The sequence below is a fragment of the Prionailurus bengalensis genome, chromosome B1, assembly GCF_016509475.1.
Source record: "Prionailurus bengalensis isolate Pbe53 chromosome B1, Fcat_Pben_1.1_paternal_pri, whole genome shotgun sequence".
NCBI classification, from domain to species: Eukaryota; Metazoa; Chordata; class Mammalia; order Carnivora; family Felidae; genus Prionailurus; species Prionailurus bengalensis.
In genome coordinates, this window is record NC_057344.1 from 117,432,960 (window position 1) to 117,459,875 (window position 26,916).

At 36.8% G+C, this 26,916-nt stretch overlaps 1 protein-coding gene across 1 annotated transcript in view; it reads right to left on the reverse strand.

Moving 5' to 3' along the window:
* Nucleotides 1-733: 733 nt before the first annotated feature.
* GSTCD (glutathione S-transferase C-terminal domain containing) overlaps nt 734-26,916 on the reverse strand; it is a 133,935-nt gene continuing 107,752 nt past the window's right edge. Inside the window, exons 9-12 of the mRNA XM_043571203.1 lie at nt 11,834-11,967; nt 9,443-9,473; nt 6,085-6,154; nt 734-3,259 (exon numbers count right to left, since the gene is read on the reverse strand). Of these exons, the coding sequence (XP_043427138.1) occupies nt 3,123-3,259; nt 6,085-6,154; nt 9,443-9,473; nt 11,834-11,967 (372 nt within the window). The 3' untranslated portion in view covers nt 734-3,122. The remainder of the gene's footprint in view (nt 3,260-6,084; nt 6,155-9,442; nt 9,474-11,833; nt 11,968-26,916) is intronic.

Genomic DNA, 26,916 nt, shown 5'->3' on the forward strand with positions numbered 1-26,916 from the left:
ACACGTAAAAAACTTAGGTAACAGCATCAAAACTATCAAATAATAATAAATAAAACATATATATTGAAAATTATAAAATATTAGTGGACATAAGTAAAGAAGATCTAAATATATGGCAAGATATATTAGGTTTATAGATCGTAAGACTCAGTATTGTTAATATGTTCATTTCCCCTAAACTGATCTAAAGATCCAGACAATACCAAAATTCTCAGCAGGCTATTTTTGTTTTAAGGAAATTGATAAGCCAATTAAAAAAAATTATATGGAAACACAATGGATCTAGAACAACAAAACAATATGGACAATGAAAAATAAAATGGGTGGGGCGCCTGGCTGGCTCAGTCAGTAGAGGGTGCAACTCTTGATCTCTGGGTTGTAAGTTTGAGCCCCACACTGGGTATTGAGATAACTTAAAATTAAAATCTTTAAAAAAAGAAAAAGAAAACTGGTATTCAAGACTTACTATAAAGCTACAGTAATCAAAAAAATTAATGGAACAGACTAAAGACTTCATAGACTCATACGTATATATTAATTGATTTTCAACTGAGTTGCCAAGTCAATCCAATGGGAAAAGAAAAGGTTTTTAAATAAATGGTGCTAAAACAAATGTATATTCCTCAAAACTTACTTACCTCTATGTGAATATTGATTTGAGATGGGTCATAGACATAAATGTATAAAGCTAAAACCGTAACATTTCTATAAGAAAACACAGGAAAAATCTTCATTATGCCAGAGTAGGTAAAGATTTATTATAGAAGACACAGAAAATATTAACCAGTAAAAACACTTAAATTAGGATTCCTCAAAATTAAAACAATCATTATGAAAATGAGTAGATAAGCCACAGACTGGGAGAAACATTTTCAATACATATATCTGACAAAGAACTCTTAACCAGAATATATAAAGCACTCTTTATAAACCACCAATAAAAAATGACAAATGACCTAATTTTAAAAATGAGTAAAAGACTTAAACATTAACTTTACAAATGATGCTTAATGTCACTAAGTCATCTGAGAAATGAAAATTAAAACCACAATGAGATACTATTTTATGTCCACTAGAATGGTTAAAGTAAAAAAGACTGAAATATCAAATGTTATGAGGATGTGGGGAACTAGAATTTTTATACATTGCTGGTGGGAATATAAAATGGTACAACCACTTTGGAAAATTGTTTGGTAATTGGCACTCATTTATTTAATGACACAGCAATTCTACTACTAGGTATTTATCCAAGAGAAATGAAAACATATGTCCACAAAAAGTCTTGTACAAAAATATTCATAGGCCTTATTTGTAATATTTTCAAAGTGAAAATAATCCAAATAAATACCAATAGGAGAATGAATAAATACATTCTGATAAATTTATATAATAGAGTATTACTTAAGAATAAGAAGAAACTATTGATATACATAACAATGTGGGTATTTCCCAAAAAATACCATGTTGGGCAAAAGCAGCCAGACACAAAAGACTACATACTAAATGATTTAATTTATATGAAAGACGAAAATAGACAGAAAAAATAGAGGGTGACAGAAATCAGAAAGAGGTTGTCTGTGGGGTAGGTGAAACTGAACAGAAAGGGATGTCAGAGAGCTTTCTGGGCTGGTGGAAATACTCTATATCTTATTTCTGGTGGCAGTTGCATGGCAGTTTGTTAAAACTTCTCAAACTAGACACTTAAAATCTGTTATTTTATTGTCTGTAAATTATAACTTCATTTAAAAAAGAAAGCCCAGGATAAAAGAGCATGGTGTGTCTATAGGTAAAAATGACTAAAATACTCAGGGCTGATGATTAACTCTTTTCTTAAATTTTATCTCAGAAAACAAGAACTCATCCCTCCCTCCTCTGCGTAAATTATTCCTACATTTTAGCCCACACTGAGGAAAGAGTTGTTTATTAGAGTTCTTTTTCCTTTTGGTATGTGTCATACAGGGGTTGAAAACATCAAAATCAATGAAATAAATCTCATCTCAGATGGAATAACCTAGGACATGTAAAAGTTAAATAATTAACAGCATGTGAGAAAGGACATGCCATCTGTCTTTCAAAACTTTGGCTAGTGGAATAGGAGAATGTGAGAAGGGAGAAATACTCAAATAAGCTTCCAAATTCTGCCCTCCTCCCACCTCCAATCTATATTCAATATGTCTTACCAAAATAATGTAACTAAAAGATATGATACCTGGAAAACAAATCTTGTGACCATACATTATATTATGATATACAGAACTTAACTAATTCGTTAATTTTTCTTTTCCATGGTTATTCCATAGACAAGGCATCATGTTTCTTGCAACTCATCTTTGTACCCTTAGAAGAATGTCGGCCAGGTCTTGAAAATAATGGATCCTCAATAATTATTTATAAATTTGAAACAATCGATCAATGTGTTTACTGATTAGTTAGAATTTATGTCCAAGTTACATGTTTCCATAATGGGAGATTTGCTGCTATTATTTTATGTCTTCATATAAAATGCTTGAACCAGTGATGATCTCATTTGGTAATGTATGAGAAATATATTCAAGGAAGTGTATGAAATGAGATACAAATCCAACTCACCCTAGCTTAAAAAGTTAACCATACTGTAATTGCCTGATGAGATATTTTTTAAAATTATAGAAAAAGACCAGTTGTTAAAAATACAACCAGCCAACCAGCAAACCCCACTGAGTCTAGTTGTGGCCTCCATTTGAATATCTAAATGGTTACAAAGGCTGCAATGATTATAAAGGCTTCGATTCATTGTTTTGAATTGAACATCACATTGGCAAGATCAGAAAAGCTGTGAGCTGAGAAGGAAATTGTTATTCTAGGGATGGAACCTCCACTACCGAGTATTATTCTGTTGGCAGCTGGGACTTCAGGGGATTCTCACTATGAAAACCAGCGGTCCTTTAATCATACATTACAAGAGCATTTGTGATGCTTTGCAGGCAGCCTTTCTTCCATGATTTTCCTGCTGCTCTCCTTCCTGAGCACAATAAGTTCAAGATGGCTAATGCTGTTTTCTAGTTATGCCAAGAACCTCCTAAATGCCACTGGGCTTTCATCATGAAAACGGATGGCAAAACATCAAATGGGAATATCTCCTTCTAAATGGGGACTCCCACGATCATGTTATTTTTGGGAGAGCAGCTCTCCGGCTCCATGGATATTACTTGAACGGAGTAACCACGTTCTTCTGCAGCTCTTGCTCGATCCAGATCCACCAGGCACATGCACTGTTTTCCTGAAATACAGAAAAATGGTATCATGAGACACCCTACATCAAACAGTGCAATTTCAGTTTGTCTAAGGGACTCTACACAGTGATAAAATCCACAAGTACATGGGGAATGCTATTTGTTCCCAAGCCCCATTTGGTCTCTTTCAACTTCATTCTTGATCGGTATGGATGCAAGACAATCACATATGACATTTCACAGATTTGTGTCTGCTAATGGTTTAGAGAATGCTCACTTTTTAATATGTATTCATAAATAAATCTAAATATAGACTACAGATCTTATTTCCCACTTTGGTTAAAAGTACACTTAAAGACCTGGTCTCTGCATTCCCTATGAAAATATATTACCTGTAATATTAAGGAAAACTAACATCTATCTTTAATAATATTTGAAGTATTATGCTAACAATGAGACATCTGAAAGACATACTACATTTGAACCTGGAATTTTTAGGGCAAGGAAAATGAGAAATGGAAAATATTTGCGAAAATTCTTAGTGTGTTGGTTATTTCAGGTTGAGTGTAATATAATCAATTTTCAGAACTCCTGCATCCCTGTAAAATAGTAGTATTCAATTTTCTGTGTAATCTTTGGAAAACAAAAAAGAAAACCTGCCTGGCAGGCAAAGCAGCTAATTTGTGTTCCTTTGGCCAATGCTAACTTCTATGTTACAGGTAGGTCTGGAAATAAAAATGATTTGAAGTTGAATATATTCAAAGCTAAGGTTTACTTTTATTCTTTCAATTCCTCTAAATTCAATATATGAACTTCATCCTCCAAAAGGTTACTGACTATGCAGAACTTCATTCCATTTTCCCTCCTAATTATAATAATGACTGAACATTATTTTTAAATAATTTACTTGAATGTCTGCAGAAACTGCTAGACTTACACAGCTTCAGAAGTGAAGCCAGATAACTGAAACAGAGAAGTTCTATGGAAGACAGAAGAACCTTGTCTATGGAAGACAGAAAAACAGTGGAAGGTAAAATGTGTAGGTAAGAATTGGCAACAAGACACTCAGGTTTAAAATATTTATTTTGTACTTTTTCCTTAAAAGCCCCTATGCCAAAAAGGATGAGCTATGTTAGAAATGAAATGATATAAAGAGAGATGTCTTGAATTCCATTCAGGTGAAATCACCCTCTGTTCATCAACATCCGTGTGGCTGACGTTTCTCTTAAAATACTGTTTGTCCTTTAAGACATCTGTAAAGGTTCCCCCCACGCCCATCTACTCTTAAGTTTAAAATGAAACATTCTCTGTCAGAATAGATGCCCTGCATTCCTTCAGTACCCACCCTGGACTTACACTGCAGTTCATTTATCCTTGGCTTGGATCCCAGTCCAGTTAATTTTTCCTTTTTTATTACGTAGAAGAATCTCATGTTTTCACATGTTGAAGTATCTTTACAACTGAAACTCAGTTGTTGGTAGTCTACCTTTTGGGGCGTGGGAAGCCTCCTAAAATGTTCATAGAACAAAAGTATGGCCCGTGCAAAGTACAGAGGCTGAAGTTTGACGGAGTCTATGACTTTGAACCTGACTTTCCCTCCCCTCATGCCAGTGATTATGCCAGATGCTACTCCTCCTGTTCAACTCCAGCAACTTCCCTTCCAGCGCTCCCTGAACATTCAAATGTACACTCAATGAACTCAAAGTGTTGGGAATAGGGAGCGGAGGAGGAGAAAAAGAGTGGGAAACGGACAGAGGTTGCATGCAGGAAAGAGGAAGAGATTTTTCCATATGTTTATGCTCCAGAGTGTGAGAAAGAGAAAGAAATCACTTCTTCCTTCAGCCTCAGGTCTCAAATGCCTCTCTCACTGTGTGTATCTTGCTATGCTGACTTTGACTTTAGAGTTTAAAGATAACTACTTCTCATACAATACAGTCCCTGGATGTAAGCTAATTACCACATTTGGTGGTCAAAGAAATAGCCATCTGTTTTCCAATATACTATGATGGCCTTCAATGTGGGGCTTTATTTTTGACTCCACTCAATCATCTCAAGCCCTAATTTTGGAATCCAGCCTTCCAGTGATGTGACTCCACAACTGGGGGGCATTGCAAAAGTGGATAGGAGCTTCATGTCTGGAATCAAATAATTTGGGTTCACAGTGTGGCTCCATCATCTACTGGACAGACTTTTGTCCTAGTTCCTTCATCTGTAAAGTCTAAATAAAAGTACATATCCCATAAGTATTTTCATTAGAATTTACTGAGATGATGGGTAAGGGCATTTAGCTCAATGCTTAAATGTGCACTGTTAGTCGCTGTTGTCCATCTAAATGCGATTTCTTTTTCTAAAGCGAAGTCTTGGATAAGACTTTAAATTCATTATTTAAACTTGAAATGTTATTGTAGGTCTTCCAATTCCAAGGTAATGCTTACTATTACAGATGTCAAATAAACTGGTGTATGATTAATAATACACAAGTATACATTTACCAAGAAAGAAAACGTTATCATCCTTGCTTACATATTTTTTAATGCATTAATTTTGGCATGCGTAGTTGATTTTCCCATCTTTATTATTTTCCTCTGTGGCTTTTGACAGATCCTTCAGTTTGTTCATAACAGTAAGAACATAATTCTACGCAATGTACAAATATTGAAAATGAATTTAAAAGTATTAATGTTAACAAAAATGGGATAAAATACTCTTACAGTTACAAAGCTCTTTTCAATATGGATTGCCTTTTCTGGGAAAAACAAACTTTAGTTCCTTGTTGATAAATGGACCAGTTTCCCCCATATAGAGCCAGTCCATTCATTCCTAGGCATATTGTATATAATCTACTTACCAGCTGCTCTGTGAAAACACATACCTATGAGCCTTCGCTGGGCTGGAAGCTGGACAGCTGTCTGATCCGCAAATCTGCACAGAATCATGTGTTCCTAAAAGATAAAGCAATAGGATGTGAGTCTATTTTATTTTTCTGCTTCAAAATTGTGAAAATTATAAAAACCACTCATTTTTAATTGAATAAAGTACTGCATACATGATACTTCTAAAAGAAACACATTTTCAGAAAATGGCAGTCAGTAACTTTTTCCCTTCAAGCAGACTGTTCCTCAGATGCAGTTCTTAGGAACAGGTGCAAGGAAAATCCTCAGGGCCATTTCACTAGTTGCTCTTAGCTCAAATATAGTTACAATTTGTGATTATCATGTGTTAAACTAAAAGACCTAAAATTCACTTGTATTTTTCCTGTAATAAAATTGAATCTCAGGAACGTGGGGCTAGGGTTAGGGTTAGGGTTGGGGTTCGGGTTAGTGGCTCCAAGAAGACAGTCTCAGTGGTTTTTCTTCCTACTAACATACTGTAGAAGATCATCACTGTCTGTGGTTTCTGTAGTTCTCTGGGATACCCAGCAAAGTGCTGGCTACTCCTACGCTTTTCTAGATTCTTCCTTTGTCCCTTTGGAGGAGAGGAGGCTGGCTCACTCTGTCTCCTCTCACTCCCAAAGGCTTCTGGGGCTGTATCGATTTCGGGTTTCAGGCCAACCATAACAATGACTTGAGAGAGTGGGAGAAAGAGTTGTTCTGCTTAATTTTAGGAAAGACTGCCTTAATGCAAAAAAGAACAAGGCTGTATAGCGACAGAGAGCTGATGAGTCTGTAAGGCACTATGAAATCTGCAAGCAGCCACAGGTGAGTGATCAGGCGGAGTGGCGATGATTTCAATGTCCCATGACAACTGTTCATTCAGAACAGCTGCAGTTTCCAAGGGTGTAAATGATCTCACCTGTCAACTTAGCAAACGGTTGAACTCCGATCCCTCTTTGTTCCCTTAGTCTTTTGTACATTCAATCGAGGCCTCCATTTTTTAATAAGGTAATTGAAGTGACTGTGTGATGTTAGGTCTTTTTGAGGGGTTACCTCTGTCTCAAATTTTATGCATTATTAAAAAAAAACACTGTAATGCTCACTATAAAATTTCATGGCCAATGGGTAGGACACTAATAAAATAGTTCAAGTGAATAATTTTTATTAAGCAGCCATGAACTGGCATCAAAAACGGGGCACAAGAAGGATTTAGAATGATGTAATTTGAAGAAAAGGCAAGAAAAAGCATGCCCTTTGTCTTGATGGCATTTGAAAATTAAAAGTCATTTAATGGTGAGGCAATCATCTCAGATGGGGTTTGTTTCTCTTGTCCTTATAAGCATCACCAGATTTTACTGGAATTATTTGTGTATGTGTTCTCCCCAATAGAATTTAAACTCTGAAAGGGGACAGCACATAGTAGGAAGTCAGTAAAGGTTTGCTGGTGAACTGAACTGTGGAGAAAAACGCGGCCAGAGTGACTCTCAATATATGTGGGCACTACCTGCATTTAATTCTGGCTGGCAGGCCACCCATCATGGTTAAGTCAAGAAATACTGAGGTACCATCTTGCCACAGTATCCAAGAAGCTGAGACTTCTCTCCAGAGCTTTTATACCTGAGACCCTCAAAAGGGCTGGTGGCCAAGCAGCTTTTGGGGGTGTGGGAGAAAGGGGAGACAAAGATGAACTAGGTACTATCGAGTTTTCTGTTCTTTGGAAGAGACTGGGTGCCCTGTCTCTATTATTTAGAAATTTTGTATTCTTTTCTAGCCAGCGAGACTGTGGCACCTTGTGTCTTCACTGCCCTAGGTTTTTCCACACATCCTCTCAGTTTGCTTTTAGCTATCATCCCTCAAAGATGGATTAAAAACAGGGACCTAATTTGTGTTTATTTTTCAACTCATTGTCTATTTTACTGGCAGGCTGGCAGGGCCTTGTAAGAGAAAGGTAAGGTGTTTTGAGTCTTATGAAAATAAAGTTCCTGGGGTCCTAATGTCTCCCTCAAAACCCTATAGTTCCCTAAGACATACAAACTTTAAATCCAATAGGGAAAGACCAGAAAAGTCTGGTTCTGGATGAAAGCATGAACACTCAAGTTCCTCTCCCCTCCATAGGTATCTGTGTATGCTCAGATGTGGGGGTGGGAGGGGAAAGGAGAGGGTGGGAGACAGAGGTGAAGGAGATAAATGTGCCAAGGTGGTACAAGTAGTCCCTCACTACTTCACTGTTGGATGGAGAACGAAAAATCTTGAAAGATGCGTGCTGGCACACAAAATGAGACTATATATTTTTATACATGTGCAAGAAGTGAACTAAGAATCTAAAGTAATTTATCAAGTTCTAATAGGATTATTTATTTATTTCTGGCAAATTTCATCCCCATTTCTTGTATTGCATCATGCCATGTTATGGACCAATTAGTTAGCCCGTGATATTTAGAAAGCTGGAAAACTGTTTTGCTCAGAGTGGTGACTCAAAACTATGTAATGTTCTGACTACTGTTGAGAGACAATTCTCCATGGGTCTCTTGTGTTTCTTCATGCCTTCTTCGTGCCCTTGGTTCCAGACCAGGGGGTGGCAAATGGTGGCCCGCAGGCCAAATCCAGCCTATGACCTCTTCTGGTATGGCTTTCAACTTAAAAATGGTCTTTACAATTTTAAAGGATTGTAAACCACCAACAACAAAAGCAACAACAATGACCAGGACAAAGTATAATTGGTGGGAGATTATTAAGTGGCCGACAAAACCCAAAATATTTATAACTATCTGACCTTTTACAGAAAAATTTGCCTGTGTTCTAGATCCTCTTCTCAAAGATGTTTATATAGGGAGCAGCTTTGGAAACTACATACTGTCTCCCTCTGGAGCAAAGGGCTTAAAGATTAAATCTTAAGACATCTGGCTTTCTAAGCTCAGTTTTCCTCTCCTGTAATGCAACTCACTGTGTGTGAGGGTGTCACTGGGCCCTTTTTGTGCTGCCCAGTGGGAACTGGGTCTCAGGAGGTCAATGCAAAAATGATGATAGTCTGGCTGCTACTCTGTGTTTCTGACTCAGAAGTCTCCTATCTGTCAGCATCCATGAAACTGTGGCAGGCTAACATGTTAGCTTGCAGGGTAAACTCTCAGACCCTTCACGAATCTTGCCACCTATTTGGACATTAATCTTGATTTGCAAAACAAAAAAAAAGCCACCCCAAAAGAAAGCAACCCCCCCACCCCGACACCGTATTAGATGTTAATGAGTAATTCTAAGGTAACTATAGATTACATATCCCATTAGAAATTTGAGAGAGGAAAAACATAAAGAAGGAATAAAAAGTATATTAGAAAGACATCTAGAAATTTTTGAGGTTACCTTGTACGATAAAGTTTTCTTGAATTGTTCACTGAAATAGAAAAGAAAAAAGAGTCATTATTTTAAATAGTAGAGAAACCAAAGATTAGGAATAGAATCATCTATATTTCTACATAGAAGAAAATATAAACAAAAATACATATTTTATCTGAGGAGTACATAATGCTATCCTAAACTAAAAACTATACCAGTTTGAAATGTCTTTAAGAAAAGCCAAAGGCATGCTATCAGTATGTTATTAATTTTAAAGAACTTTTCAAAGATTGTTTAGACTATTAGAGACACACAACCATTTTGTTTTTCTCTTTCCCACATGGGTGCACACAGATCCAGGTGTTTTCTTTTTAATTAATGTTTATTTATTTTGGGAGAGAAGGAGAGCACACGCGCACAAGTGAGCATGTGTGCCCACTCGCACAAGCTGGGGAGGGCAGAGAGAGAGGGAGAGGGAGACAGAGGGCCTGAAGCAGGCAGCACAGAGAGCTGGATGTGGGGCTTGAACTCACAAACCATGAGATCACGACCTGAGGTGAAGTCAGATGCTTAACTGAGCCATCTAGGCGCCCCAGATCCAGGTGCTTTAAAACGTAGGTTTTACTGCTATTCAGGGGTGCTGAAGCCAACAGATGAGGGGATGATTGCCATGGGAAAGATAGTTTTTTCCTCACAGTTCCCAAGAGGAGAAGGTATCCCACACAGGGCCACATGGGAAAGTACCAGGCTGGTTAGAAGGCAGAGGGAGTGGGATAAAATGTGGGCAGGAGCCTTTATCAGGGAATTCCACAGGAAGGGATGGCAAGGCAGGATGGGCAAGCTTAGGACTGGCTAGCTTGAATAATGTCAGTGGCTTTGGAGATCAGGACTGTCTCTACTTGTCTGGTACCTGACCTTGGGGTGATTAGGGGAGGGGGATAATGGCCGAGGAGTAGTTTTCCAATGACGAAAGGAGAAAGTATCAATAAATTTACAGAGATATGAAAATGTTGACAGACACTAAAGTAAGATTTTAAAATTAAGTGAAACCACGGGCTGAATAACTCAAACTAGCATTCTTAAGAATCTTTATAGTGCTAGACTTACAGATTTCTTGATGGGTTGTAAAACAAACATTTTATCTGTATAGGTTCAGAATAAAGAGACATTTCAGCTATTGCATAAACCTTAAGTTATATTTTATTATTTGCTTTTCCAAAATTCTTTGGTTTTCTCTCAACTAGTAGCAAATTGTGGTAAACAACAAAATAATGAAATACAGAAAAAAATTCAAAAAGTAAAAGAAAGCTATTTTTTTGTATTTTGTTACTTTACTCAGAGCCTATAAGTATAAATTCTGATGGAAATTTTCCAATATTTTTAAAAGTAATCATGCAAATGATCAAGAAGGTTTTTTTTTTTTGACACATTATGGGATAGAATTTTCAAAATGAACGTATTTAATCTATTCTATCTTAAAAATGCTCAGGGGCACCTGGGTGACTCAGTCAGTGAAGTGTCTGACTTCAGCTCAGGTCATGATCTCATGGATTATGAGTTGGAGCCCCTCATGTGGCTCTCTGTTGTCAGCACAGAGCCCACTTCGGATCCTCTGTCTCCCTCACTTTCTGCCCCTCCACTGCTTGCTGTCTAGCTCTCTCTCAAAATAAGTAAAGACATTAGCTTAAAAAAATAAAATAGGGGGGATGGGTTAAATGGACACTAAGGAGGGCACTTATTGAGATGAGCACTGGGTGTCAGAGGTAAGAAATGAATCACTGGGTTCTACTCCTGAAGCTCAGAGTATACTGTATGTTATCTAACTTGGATTTAAATATAAATAAATAAATAAATAAATAAATACTATTGCTGCTACTGTAACTGGCCACAGCTCACATTTTATTGAATGCTTACTCTATGCTGCTTCTAAGTGCTTTACACATAGATCATCCAATTCTTACATAAACCGTGAGGACGTTGCTGTTATGACCTCCATTTTGTAGATAGAAAACATAAGCAAAAAGAGTTGAAGAAAAATTGCCTGAGGTGAAACAACGTGTAAAGGTCTGAGGAGCCGATTTTTGCACCCAGGCAGAAGACTGCCAGGTCCTACGCACTCAACCACTACAACTACTGCCTCTCGCAGGTGACGAGAAGTGCCGAAGCCATCAGATTCCTAGTCGGCTCACCCTTAGACTTGCTTCTAAATGCGTTCTCTGGAGGCGGATCCAGAGAAAAGTCAAGGAGAAGCCATAGAGGAGATCGTCTTTTCCCTATATAATTTATAAATAATACCTGCCTTTGGGGAAAGACGAAATGAGCTCAAAACTGAAATTTCACTGCAGCTTCGTATCGAATGAGTTTTGTATGTTACTTTATTCCCCATGTTGGTGCCTTAGGTAGAACACTAAAATTCACCTTTTTGGAAAATTAAACTTTGAGGTGTTCTGAATGAAACCGTAACAGCAAGGACATGTGACAAAGGCAGCCCGCGTTTTGATGCAGTGCTCAATCACCATGTCTGTTGCCACTCCACAAGCATGCAATGCCACCTGGAAAACAAAACCGGACACAGGGACTAAGTTCTTTCTTGACCAACAGGGCTATATTGTGCCTTCTTTTTTTTTTTTTAACTTTGTTTAAAAAAATTCTTCAATGTTTTTACTTATTTATCTTTTTGAGAGAGAGAGAAACAGAGCATAAGCAGGAGAGGGGCAGAGAGAGACACACAATATAAAGCAGGCTCCAGGCTCTGAGCTGTCCGCACAGAATCTGTGGCAGGGCTTGAACTCACAGACTGAGAAATCCTCAGTGGCTTAACCCACTGAGCCACCCAGGACCCACCCACCCCCGCCTTTTTTTTTTTTTTTTAACTTTTTGTGAGGACTGATCCTCTGAGAGTTTCAAGTTACCAGAATCTTATTCCATAATATTTTAAATAGTTCTCATTTGGACATACCAAAGGACTAGTTAATATCCATAAGAAAACTAAGCAAGAAAACTAAGCAAGGTTACAAATGGAATATTGCAAATGAAGTACAAGATTCATTCAATGGAAAACCTGCCATTACGTTAACTATGGAAAATTTAATATGTATGCATGTCTAAACCTAATGCTTTTGCTAATTATGAACTTAGTTTGGTTGTAGCACTGTGGCAAGAACACTAGATTGAAATCTGAATTTCTAGTCTCAAACTGTAGTTGTCTGGGAAATCCTGGGCCATTTAAAATATAACTTCTTTGGGCTTCAGTATAAATAAGCTATGTTAACAATATTGACATATAACAATGCTGTCGCAAAAATTAAATAAAAATGTATTTGAAAACACTCAAATGCTGCATGAATATAATCTAACAATGTTGTGTGAAAACTGATCAAATTATTTTTAGTAGTGCCTTTTCATATTCATATAACAGTTCTTAACATTGATGAATGCATAAAACTACTTTAAATGAGTTTATTTTAAAAGAAAGGAATAAAATTATGAATTAAAGTCTGATTAGGGCTTCAATAATTCATTTTAAAAACTTCAAAAATGATTTTGAAATGTTTTCCAAACAAACTCCTTAAATACATCTATATTGTATCACAATCTAAAATAGACATTTGTGAAATTAAGCTAAATAAAGCAAAATAGGACTTTATGAAAGAAAATCTGATATGGGGATCTTAAAAAATAAAGCATTTTGTCAGAAAAATTCTCAGATATCCATCTCACTCTGGACAGAACCAAACTGTATTGGATTATAATTATATTTTCTAAAGACAGATCTCTCGACTTCAGGGTAGGTAGGGGCTTTCAAGATGAAGAGGAGATTTTCTGGAAATTGTATCATAAGCCAGATTCCTCTCTTGAACTGGAAAACCAAAAGCAATGTTGTATTGAGAAGAGAAAAGCCAGATCTCTGTTCTCACTCCTTCTCTGGAATCTCCCCTCCCTCCAGGCTTACATTAGTTTAGAAGTCAGAAATCCCTGTGGTTGTTGTCAATCCACCTTTCCTGTTTCACTCTGAAAGTAGAGCCTGGGAAGGCTGCTGTCCAGTGAAGGCAGCAATTACAGAGGTATTGGAAGTAAAGAACCTTGATTTCTCATCTACCCCTTTTATTTAATCAGTTTTGCAGAGTAAAAATAAGACCGGTTCTTATTTTCATGAGTAGCCAGAGAAAACCTCACCATAAAAATTATAGACGTATTTTCCCCTGAAGGGAAAGAAAAGAGAAACAACACTCCCTGAATGCCCTTTATGTGGGGGCACTAGGCTGGGTGATGGCACGCAGATCCTTCTGTGCTCACGACAACCCTCAAAGATTTTATTATTTCCGTTTCTGAAGTAAGGAAACCAAGGCTCAGAGAAATTAAGAACATGCCCACAACAAAGCAGGTCCTGAGGGGCAGGATCTTGACCCCAGAGATTGAACTCATGCATTAATTACATCAGGCTGCTTCCTGACAAAACCCTCTTAAGTCTCTTAAGAAAAGTTTAGACAATTTGCTTTTATGAATCTCTCTTTATTTAGGTTCACATTTTCTTTGCTACACACAAATGAATGAATTGCTTTCCCCCATTTAAACAAAGCAACTAAACCTACAAACTATTGGGGTGCCTGGGTGGCTCAGTTGGTTAAGCATCTGACCTCAGCTCAGGTCATGATCTCATAGTTTGTGAGTTCAAGCCCTGCATTGGGCTCCATGCTGACCACTCAGAGCCTGGAGTCTGCTTTAGATTCTGTGTCTCCTCTCTCTGCCCCTCCCCTGCTCACGCTTTGTCTGTCTCTCTCTTTCAAAATAAATAAACATTAAAAAAAAATCTAAGAACTATTTACATAATAGATTTTAGTCCTAAAAGGTTTTATGGCTTCATATGCTCCTAATTTCCATTGTTATCAAATGCAGGTCAGAAATAACAGGCAAATAATAAAAGAGAGATATAGATCGATGTAACAATTTGAATATGAATATTTGTATAAAATACATTTAGCATAAAACAAAGGTGGCACTTCAGATTACTGGGGAAAAGATGGACTTTTTATTTACTTAATTTATTTTACGTTTTATTTTTGAGTAATCTCTACACCCAATGTGGGGCTAGAATTTAGAACCCTCAGGTCAAGAGTCACATGTTCCACTGACTGAGCCAGCCTGACACCCCAAAGATGGACTTTTTAATAAGTGATAGTGGGTTAACCCTACAGCCATATGAAAAATAAAATTAGATCCTTTCCTCTCACCATACCTAGTACATTCCAAATGGACTGGAGATTTAAAATGCAAGACAACAATAACCATGAGTGAATTCCTCTATAACCTAGAGGGGTGGAAATTTTACCTTTGACAAGGTAAAAATGAAAAAAAAAAATTTAAATGGCACAAAAAAAAACCACCACACCAAAAACCACATATAAAAAGACAAATGAGAAAATGAGAAAAAAATTGGCAACTTATAGCATAAACAAAGGGTTACTATCCCTAATACGTAGGAAGCTTCTGAAAATAAAGCACAATAATCTGATAGTAAAATGGACAAGAGATTTGGACAATTCAGAAATATGCAAATATATCTTAAACCAAAGCTATTCAATATTGCTCAAAATAAGAAAAATAAGTATTTAAACTACATTAAGATAACACTTATCACCTATTAGAGTAGCAAAAATTTTAAATTTGATGACAGTCTATGGGCCAGGGTATATAGGAAAACACTGTCATACAATGATGGTGGGAACACAAAAATGTCAAAATCCCTTGGAGGAGGAATTTAGCAATATCCAGCAAAATTACGTGTGTAATTTGTGATCTCGCTTCTAAAAATCTGTTCAAGGGATACACTGGCCAAAACATAAAAAGACTTATTCATTGAGGCAATATTGGAAATAACAACAAAATGGAAACAAGCCAATTTTCCATTGACAGAGGACTGGTAGCTTACTCTGCAGCTCTAAAAAGGAATGAAAAATATTTCTCTACATGGCCATGGTAGATATTATTAGATGAAAAATAATGTCAAAAAATTCTTGAACTATTTTCAGTAATCATCATTGGTGGTTGTATTTTTGTCTTAGAACTCAAACGTGTATATTGTGAGACAAAACAAATAAGACATCTGCTGATGTCATTATGAAACAACAAAAAGCTTTTTTAATTTTTTTTTAACGTTTATTTATTTTTGAGACAGAGAGAGACAGAGCATGAACAGGGGAGGGGCAGAGAGAGAGGGAGACACAGAATCTGAAACAGGCTCCAGGCTCTGAGCTGTCAGCACAGAGCCTGATGCAGGGCTCGAACTCACGAGCTGTGAGATCATGACCTGAGCCGAAGTCGGACGCTCAACTGACTGAGCCACCCAGGCACCCCAACAAAAAGTTTTTTTAAGCCTAGGAGAAAGAAGAAAAACATAGGAGATAAATAAATGAGGCTAAGTTAAAATCCCATAGTCCTGAATTTAAGTTGGATGTGTCAGTATGAAACCACAATGATTTTTTTTTTTAATTGCCTAGCTCAGACCACAGTAAAGCCTGGAAACAAAGACCAAACCAATAGCAATGACTATCCCCAGTACCTAAATTGTGGTACTCTAAATACCATGTTCCTTTAAAGGAATGTGAAGCTTCGTGGAGAAATAGTTGCTGCTGGATAGGAGGCAGGAAATGCACAAGATGAGCTGGGATGTCTTGTTATACTGAAAGCACAGACACTATCAAATTCTATTGAAGTCCTATCAAAAGGACTCAGGAGCCAACCTCAAGGGGCTCCCACCGAACAAATATGGGAATATTTGAGCATCAATGAGAATGATAACTGCAATGGATTGAAGTATTTCAAACATGAAATTGATGAGTTAGTAATCATATTGAAAAAAAACAAAAACAAAAACCTGGTCACTTTTGGTAGATAACCAACTCACTTTGAAAACCAGAAAATACAGGGGAAGAATCTAGTTTTACCCAGCCTTTCCTATAACCAAACAGTTAATCAAGTAAATGAAGATGGAATGATAAAATTAGAAGAATGTCACCATTTTGAAATCCTTGCTGAAATAATAGGGCTAGGGGTTGATGATCTCGAACGCTGCTAACACTGTCCAAGAGAAAAACCAGACAAGTGTCTACAGATTGAACCCACTACCACCTATGCTGTAGTCTTACCCCAAAGTAAACCTGATCTGATTATGTCTTTACAATCTAAATCTAATTTCTAGGCAATACAGGGAACAGGATACTATGTGAAACAACACCAGGGGGATATGATCAGCAAACTACAAATTGTGGGAAATTCTACAGGAGAAACGACATCACTATACAAACTTTAAGGGCGAAGAAGAGACGGGATGGTGTAGTAGGTGGAATTAGCCTCCAAAGATGTCCACATGCTAATACCTGCAACCTGTCAACATGGCAAAAAGGAGTGTTTGCAGATGTAATTAAGATTAAGAACCTTAAATGCCAAGATTTTTCTGGATTTACATGGGTGGGCTCAATAGAATCACATGAGGCCTTAAAAGTGGAGAACTTTCTCAGGTGGGAAGAGAGCTGAGACACGAGGAAAAGTTAAAGAGATCTGAAGCATGAGAATGACTTGAACCACAATTGCTTGTTTTCACAGCTAGCTCTAGAACCTAAGAATGAATCCTGGTGGAGCCAGCAAGGGAGCAGGAACCTTAATCCCTCAACAGCATGGAACTAAATTCTACAAACAACCTGAATAATCTGCCTTAGAGCCTTCAGATAAGAGCCAAACCAAGCTAACAGCTGACTTTGACCTAATGACACCTGGACTGGAGAAACCAGTTGAACCCAACTGGATTTCTGACATATAGAACTCTAAGATAATAAATTGTGTTATTTTATGTTAAGCTTATTTATTTTGAGAGAGAGAGAGAGAGCATGTGTACAAGCAGGGGAAGGGCAGAGAAAGAGGGAGAGAGAGAATCCCAAGCTGGTTCTATGCTGTCAGTTCAGAAGACACAGAGCTCAAACTCACGAACTGTGAGATTATGACTTGAACGGAAATCAAGAGTTGGACACTTAAATGACTGAGCCACTCAGGTGCCCCAAATTTGTGTTATTTTAACCTGTCATATTTGTGGTAAATTTTTACAAGAAAAATGGAAAATGAATGCAGATAAAAACCTATAAATTTTAAGCCTTAAGATTCACATTAACCATTTCAATTTTTGCATCTTATTTCAATCCTTATTAAAATACACTGTAAAAAAAACATGAGACAGCTGAGGTAGAGAGTTTCTACAGCAACATGAAGGAAAAGTGATCTTGTTAACTAATTTGCTATTCTTTGTTATTAATCATTAAAGGCCTAGAATTATTACTTGCAGTTATAGAAATCGCACAATTCATTCATTCATCATTCTTTCATTCATTCAACAATTACTAGGCATTTTGTATATACTGGTATCATGGTAGTGGCTGGGAATACAAAGATCAGAAATATGATCCCTTTTCTATGCTCTGGAGATAGTAACAACTGGATCCAAACTATTTAATACATTAATCAACTCAATCTGGGAATCATACAGGTTGAAACAACTCATAAAGTTCTGGTTATTTTACGTCTCTAACATTGTGATTCACAGGGGATACAAAGAAGAGTAAAACACAAACATTACACAAATCTGTCTAATACAAGATAGATTAAGTTAAGTGCCATTAAAAAAGCACAAATAAAAATCAAAGGAGGGACAGGGGATATTCAGATAGGGAAAATTTAGGAAGGGTGTCCTGGAGGAGGTGGGATTTGAGGAGGGCCTTATAGGATAGAAAGGAGTTTAGAAAGCAAAGAAGTCACAGGCACAGAGGAAAGAACAAGTGGCATTTTCATGAAATAGGGAGTGATATTAACATCAATAATATAAAATTTAACACTTATTGAGAAAGGTGCTATGTTAAGTGCTTTCCATGTATTTAGTTGTTTAACACAACAATGCTATGAAGTAGAACAACTATTTTATTTATCTTTTTTATTGTCGTAAAAAACACATAAGATTTACCATCTTAACCATTTTTTAATGTTCATTTATTTTTGAGAGAAAGAGAGACAAAGTGCGAGTGGGGGAGGGACAGAGATAGAGGAAGATGCAGAATCTGAGGCAGGCTTTAGGCTCTGAGCTGTCAGCACAGAGCCCGATGGTGGGCTCTAACCCACGAACAGCGATCATGATCTGAGCCAAGGTCGGATGCTTAATCGACTCAGCCACCCAGGCGCTTCCCATCTTAACCATTTTTAAGTATACACATTGTGGTGAATCAGATCTCCAAAACTTTTTCATCTTGTAAAACTGAAATTCCATACTATTGAACAACTTCCCTTTGCCCCCTCCCATCAGCCCCTGGGAACCACCAGTCTACTTTCTATTTCTATGCATGTGACTACCTTACATTCCTCGTATAAGAGAAATCATACAGTATTTGTCTTTTTGTACTGGCTTATTTCACTCAGCATAACATCCTCAAGGTTCATCCATGCTGTAGCAGGACAGGATTTCCTTCTTTTTTAAGGCTGGATATATGTATTTATCACATTGTTTGTCCATTCACCTGTCTATGGACATTTGACTTACTTCCAACTCTTGGTTACCGGGAATAGTGTTGCTGTGAACATGGGTGCACAAATAACTAAGTAGGTACTATTTTAAGATGAGAAAGGCCAAGAAAGGGTAAATAAATAAAGGGAATAAGTTTATTCCAGGTCACACAACAAATTAAGAACCCTAACTCAGACATTTCAGGGTGTCCATCCTAGATAACTACTCTTTACAAATACATTCCCGTTCATTTTATTAATTTCATTGGTCCTACAATCTTGTGAAATTATAAAACCATACAGAATTAGCATGTATTCAGTATTTGTTAGATGACAAAATTTCACATTGATTATTTTCTTGATGTAATCATTTAATTATTTTCTTAATTTAATACGTTAAGTAGCTCTTATCTCCATTTTCAATAGCATGTCTAAGGCCACCTCGCTAGTGAAACCTGGTCTAAGGTCACAAGTGATGAAGCCATGATTTAAACTCAAACTGACACCAAACTTTGTTGTAGTTCTCGACGTTCCCATTTGCTCCTTTCTGAGATGTGGGGAGTGAACAAGAAGTCACAGACTGGACTCCAGTCCAGTTCTCGCACTGACTTGCTACATTCCTCAACTTCTCTATCTGTAAAATGAGAAGGCTGAACTGGATGATCTCTAAATTCTCCCAGCCCAATTAGGCTCTGCACCTTCTCTTCTCAAAGGATTCTTAACCAGATATTTTATATGTAAGCAGGTTTGGTCTCAACTGTGCACCCATGTTCCTCCTCTTTCAAAACTTTTGTTCAATTACATTATAATTGGTTTTAAAATTCAAATAATACTAAAAAGCAGGTACAGTAATAACAGAAGTTCCCTTGTTCTATATACTCTTCTACTCCTGAATGAACGTCTGGCAACCGAAGCCCATGCTTCTCAACTCACTGGTGTTCTTTCCTGAAATCTGTATCTTTTTCCATATAACAAATGTACATTGCTATCTCTTGATTTATAAATATTAGGACTTATTTATTGATTTTTTTATGGGAGATGAGGTTCTTTTCTGTTTGGTTTTATTTTTTTACATTTACACCTTTTTTCCCTTTTACCATTCTCTTAATATTATCCCCAATTTGGGGCACCTGGGTGGCTCAGTCAGATGAGCGTCCAACTTAGGCACAGGTCATGATCTCGCAGTTCGTGGGTTGGAGCCCTGCGCGGGGCTCGCTGCTGTCAGTGAAGGGTCCACTTCAGATCCTCTGTCCCCCCCCCGTCTCTCTCCAGCTCATTCTCTCTCTCCCTCTCTCTCTCTCTCTCTCACTCTCCCCCCAAAAATAATAAACTTAAAAAAATATTAACTCCAATTTTTAGTTAAGTGTTTATGCAATGTTTTTATTATTATTGCTTTGTGTATATATACTGTTCACTACTGAGCTAAAGTGTGCTGTACAATTTGAAAACCTCTGTAAAATGCCCTATTGTTTAACTTTCCACTATATGAAAACTGCCAAGTAATCAATCAGTTCCATTTTTCTTTCCTGGGCTTTCTGACCTTTAGCTAATGATCAGTGCTCTCTAGGCCTTCTACCTAGCTCTGGTCCCGAGAGTCCCTTTGCCAGCATACCAAGAACTCTCTTCAGCCCCTTTTGTGTTGGATACCACTTATTCCTTTTTCCTATTTACTCTCTTGTGTTAGTGAAGCATATCTTCCAGGAGTTTCCTGAGGTACATTTCTTGAGACCTTGAAATTTTCTTTATTACTTTCACATTTGATTGATGGATTGATAAGGTATAAAATCTTAGGTTGGAAATTGTTCTTTAGATTTTGAAGGTATTGCTTCACTGTCTTCTAGCTTTCTAAGTTGCTACTGAGATATGTGATGGCATCAAAATGCCAAATTCCAAATTTTTGGTATATGGCTCCTTTTTTTCTCTCTCTGGAAACTGTTAGGAACTTCTTTTCATCCTTGGTGTAGTAAAATTTCAAAACAATATGCCTTGGTTTGGGTCATTTTTCAAGTGGGCTTATTTTTTTTTATTGGAGTATAATTAATGTACAGTGTTATCTTTATTTCAGGTGTATAATATAATGATTCAACAATTCTATACATTATTCAGTGCTCATCAAGATAAGTGAACCCTTGATCACCTTTATCTATTTCACACCCTGCCCTCTGGGAAACCACCAGTTTGTTCTCTGTATTTAAGAGTCTGTTGTTTTGTTTGTCTGTTTTGTCTTTTTTGTTCATTTGTTTTGTTTCTTAAATTCCACATATGAGTGAAATCATGGTTTTTGTCTTTCTCTGACTTATTTCACTTATTATAATACCCTCTAGGTCCATCCATGTTATCGCAAATGGCAAGATCTCATTCTTTTTTATAGCTGGGTAATATTCCAGTGTGTGTGTGTGTGTGTGTGTGTGTGTGTGTGTGTGTGTGTGTGTATCTTTATGCATTCATCTATGGATGGACACTTGGGTTGCTTCCATATATTGCCTAGTGTAAATTATGCTGCAATAAACATATGGGCGCATATGAAACATATATCGTTTCAAAACAGTGTTTTCATTTTCTTTGGGCAAATACCTAGCAGTAAAATTTTACTAGATCATATGGTAATTCTATTTTTAATTTTTTGAGGAAACTCCATACTGTTTTCCACAGTAACTGCACCAATTTACATTCCCACCAACAGTGCATGTGGGTTCCTTCTACTCCACATCCTTACTAACACTTGTTATTTCTTGTCTTCCTGATTTCAGCCATTCTGACAGGCATAAGATGATATCTGATTGTGGCTTTGATTTGCATTTCCCTGATTAGTGATGTTGAGCATCTTTTCATGTGTCTGTTGGCCATCGCTATGTTTTCTTTGGATAAATGTCTATTCAGGTTCTCTGCCCATTTTTAATCAGATTTTTTTGTTTGTTTTTGTTTTTGGTATTGTGTTTTATAAGGTCTTCATATATTTTGGATATTAACCCCTTATCAGATATATCATTTGCAAATATTTTCTCCCATTTAGGAGATTGCCATTTTGTTTTGTTGATGGTTTCCTTCCCTGTGCATAAGCTTTATTTTGGTGTACTCCTATTAGTTTATTTTTTCTATTGTTTTCCTTGCCTAACAAGACATATCTAGAAGAATGTTTCTATGACTAATGTCAAAGAGATTATTGCCTATGTTATGATAGGCATAATCTATGATAATAGATTAGGTTGTTTTTTTTTTAAATTTTTTTTTCAACGTTTATTTATTTTTGGGACAGAGAGAGACAGAGCATCAATGGGGGAGGGGCAGAGAGAGAGGGAGACACAGAATCGGAAACAGGCTCCAGGCTCTGAGCCATCAGCCCAGAGCCCGACGCGGGGCTCGAACTCAGGGACCGCGAGATCGTGACCTGGCTGAAGTCGAACGCTTAACCGACTGCGCCACCCAGGCGCCCCTAGATTAGGTTTTTAATCTATTTTGAGTTTATTTTTACATGTGGTGTAAGAAAGTGGTCCAGTTTCATTTTTTTGCATGTAGCTGTCCAGTATTCCCTACCCCATTTATTGAAGAGGTTGTTTTTCCCCATTGTATATTCTTGCCTCTTGTTGTAGTACAATTGACCATTCAAATGTGGGTTTATTTCTAGGCTCTCTTTCTGTTCCATTGATCTATGTGCCTATTTCTGTGCCAGCACCATACTGTTTTGATTGCTATAGCTTTGTAGTAGTGGGCTTTTTAAATCAAGAGAAATGGATTCTTCATTATTGACACATTTTCTTCTATTAGTTTTTTTATATTTTCCTTTCCACTATTTTATCTGTTTTCTCTTTCTAGTTCTATTCTTGAGGTATTGGGTTTCACGAACTGAATCTTTAATATTTTTTTAAAAAATGCTTATATCAGTTTCTATTTCTTTGTCTTTTTTTCTTGCATTTTCTCAGGTGATGTCCTATACGTCATCTTTAAGATTTTCTTCTTTTTCTTTTTTAAGTTTATTTATTTATTTTGAGAGAGGGAAAGAGTGAGCAGGGGAGGGGCAGAGAGAGAGAGAGAGAGAGAGAGAGAGAGAGAGAGAGAGAGAAAGAGAATCCCAAGAAGGTTCCACCCTCTCAGCTTGGAGCCCCATGTGGGGCTTGATATAATGAGGTGTGAGATCATGACCTGAGCTTAAATTAAGAGTCAGAGACTTAATGGACTGAGCCACCCAAATGCCCCTGTTGTTGTTGTTGTTGTTATTGTTTTATGGGTTAACATATTTTTAGTTTCCAAGAAGTTACTTCTTGTTCTTTGTTGGTTCTTTTTTTTTTTTTCCTTTTTCATTCTATCCTTGTTTTATTCACTAAAGAGTGAATGACTAAAAAGCTGATTGGAAGTACTGAATCAAAGGCTTGAACACTGGTGGGCTTCACTAGTGACTGAGTGATCAGGTGGCTAGTTCCCCCCACTTTTTTTTTTTAATTACAGCTACAGTATCTGTAGTTATTTTCTCTGGGGGCAGTTGATTCTAAAAAGAAATATTTTTTTTTATTTCTTTGGGAACATAATTCTAGCTTCCAAATTTCTGGAATCAAGGGCAAATGGGGGTGAGGGGGAAGAGATCCGTTATTCAGTGTGCAGATTCTGAGTTCTTGTTTTCAATATGGCACATCACCCTTACCCTCCTCTGTGAACAGTATCCCTGTATTTTGAGCATCTCTGGCTCAGTTTCTTCACAGAATAAACTTCTAGTCTCTCGCAGGAGTCAGGGAGTCTACTCAAGATAAGGGTAGGAATTTGGGTCTCTAAATAATATTTTTAATTAAAGATGATTTCAGCTCCTCCTTATCCCCTTCCTCTGAGGTTTCTGGTATCCTACATTCTTGAAATATTCTGGGATCCTGTGAGAGCAAATTGACTTGCTTCCTGATAGTCACTCCCTATCCTCATGCTTTTAAGTTTGATCCTCCTCTTTTCTACTCAATCCTTTACTATTTTTCTTTAATCTGCTTTCTGCCTTCATATATAGTAGTCCAAGTTACAGAATCTTGAACACAGGTTCATCACAGATGGAGTATGATTCTTCTGGTTTTTGTTCTTGTTATTGGGAAGTCTGATCTTTCTTGGGGAGAAGGGGGTTGAAATACTTCTATACACTCTCTTGGCCTGGGAAATCCTCCACTGAAAAATGATTTTTTAAAATTGTGTTTGCAGACTATGTAGTTCCTCAAGTTCCTTTTCTTTTAAAACAAGGATTACATAAATTACTCATCAAAAGTGTAGGTGAATTACATTGTATAATTGCATATGCATCTAATTGTACACTAACATATATAACTAGAAACGAGCTTGTAATTAAGCACTCAGCACTGATAAATCCTAAACTATAATATTAAAATTGTTATGGGTATGATAGATAAACTGTTTTGAGATATAGATATATATATTGGCAATATAGAAAATATTCACCAACACTCTTAGAAAAAGTATCTATCACTTGGTTCAGAAGACTCTGTTACTATTGGAATTAGTCAGTTAAAACATTTCGGTGGGAAAGTTAGTTAGCACTGACACAGTTTTTGTTTTTTAATGCAGTGTGTTTTTCCATAGTCACGGTCCTTTCTGTAATACTGTTTGAGAGCATGCATATTAATACACATGGTAAATTAGGTCTTAAAAAGCATAATCTTTTAAAGTAAGTTTTCACAATAATGCAGATTATTTATCCTGCATCAAACAAAAAGGCAATAATAAGCTTCTTTAAAAAAAGCCTTGGGGTACCTATATGGCTATTGATTGAGTGCCTGACTCTTGATTTCGGCTCAGGTCAAGATCTCACAGTTCGTTGGATTGAGACCTGTGACGGCTCTGTGCTGACAGAACGGAGCCTGCTTGGGATTCTCTCTCTCCCTATTGCTCTCTCTCTGCCCCTCCCCTATGCACGTGTACACGCATGCTCTCTCTTTCAAAATAAATAAATAAACTTTTTTTTTAAAGCTTTAAAATGTCTGCTTTTGAAGCAATTTTTTGTAAGTTTCCCTTTAAGGGATGGTAATCAATACATATCTTAGTTTGTGTTGTTATGGAAAAAAAAAATCACCCTACAGTGGGTAGCTTAAACAGCAAACATTTATCTCTCACAGCTCTGGAGGTTGAGAAGTCCAAGATCAGGGTGCTGGCAGATCTAATGTCTGGTGAGGGGTCCCTTCCTGGTTTGCAGGTAGAGAGCTAGAGAGGAAGCAAACTCTCTTTTCTCAGGGGGTACTAATTCCATTCAAGAGGTCTCCACCTTTATGACCTAATTACCTCCCAAAGGCCCACCTCCTAATACCATCACGTTAAAGGTTAGGAATTTAACATATGAAGCTTTGAGGGAGGCAAACATTCAACCCTTAACACATACTTAATTCAGGGTCATACAGCTGGATATATTGAAACCAGGAGGAAAAAATACCTTCTTGGATGTTTCTTATTTTTGAAAAGATTTTATATATTCCTCAGGACACCAATATTCATTATAATCAAAATCAGAATAAGCCAACCAAAAGGTATTTCTCTAATAATCAAATACTTTTTTTGAAAGAAAAAAATATTTTATATGTACAGAATTCTTTTAGATGCCTTGCAGTAATCCTTAAGGACCTATTAGCCTCTCTTGGCTAAATAAGCTATCTATCTGTAAAAATATTAAACACAAATATTTATTCTTCAATCTTTACTGCTTACATTATTATAAATATAAAAATGACACATTGAATTTGAGGTATTTTGAAAATATGGAAAATAATAAAGAAAAAAATGTTACCACATAGCATATAGAGATAGCTATCTTTAAAAAATCCATATTAGCATATTCTTCCCGTCCTTTTTTTCTTTTTTAAGGTGTTTTTTTTTAAGTTTGTTTCCTTATTTTGAGAGAGAGAGAGAGAGAGAGAGCATGGGAGGGGCAGAGAGAGACAGAGAGAGAGAGAATCCCAAGCAGGCTCTTCACTGTCAGTGCTGAGCCTGATGTAGGGCTTAAATCCACATACTGTGATATCATGACCTGAGCCAAAATCAAGAGTCAGACGCTTAACCAACTGAGCCACCCAGGGGTCCCACCTCCCATCCTTTTTTAAATCAGTTTTTACATGGTTAAGATCATACTGCACAGAGTAAGATGAGGCCCAATTTATTGAGTACTCCTAAATGGCAGACAACCTGCTAAGTGCTTCACATACATTGTATCAATATCCTATGAGCCAGATATTTTATGCCTAATATATGGAAAATATGAGGATATATGGAAAAACTGAAGATTAGTGAGTTTAAATAAGTTGCCTAGGGCCATCCAGCCAGTAAGCAGCCAAGCTGAGATTTTAGCACAAGCTTGGCCAGTATCAAAATCCATACTTTTTACCATTATGTTTATTTTCTTTGTTTACCACTGTAACTAATTTTTATGTCATTAACAAATCATTGCAAATATCATGTAAAGTAAAAATCTAAAACTCCTGTATGATTAGGCTTATCTCGCTGAAGCCCTGCAGTCAATGAGCAATCGTATTTTTGAAAAATCTTTAGAAATATTAAGAGCATGAATGGAATATCATTGTTGTTCAAGTTGAAATGTATTGACACTTTAAATATTTTTATAAGCTTATCAGGCATTTGTATTTCTAAGGATTATATATTTCTCAAGTAAATACAGTGTGAGCCAGAAATTACAAAATGACCCTTTGGAACAAATAATATTACCTCACTGATTCTGGTTATGTTGGGCAGGTACAGTAGGTGGAAGATACACACACACACACACACACACACACACACACACACACACACACATATATGATTTGTTTAAAGTTCCTAAACATAGCTGGTTCTAAGACTTTAAGATTCTCTCCTTAAAATCTAGTTTACATCATTATTTTTATATCTAAAGAAAAATGGTAAAAGGAAAAGGTATTTACTAAGCAAAGATAAATGCTAACTAAACCCTTATTGAAAATATCACCAGATCATGGATT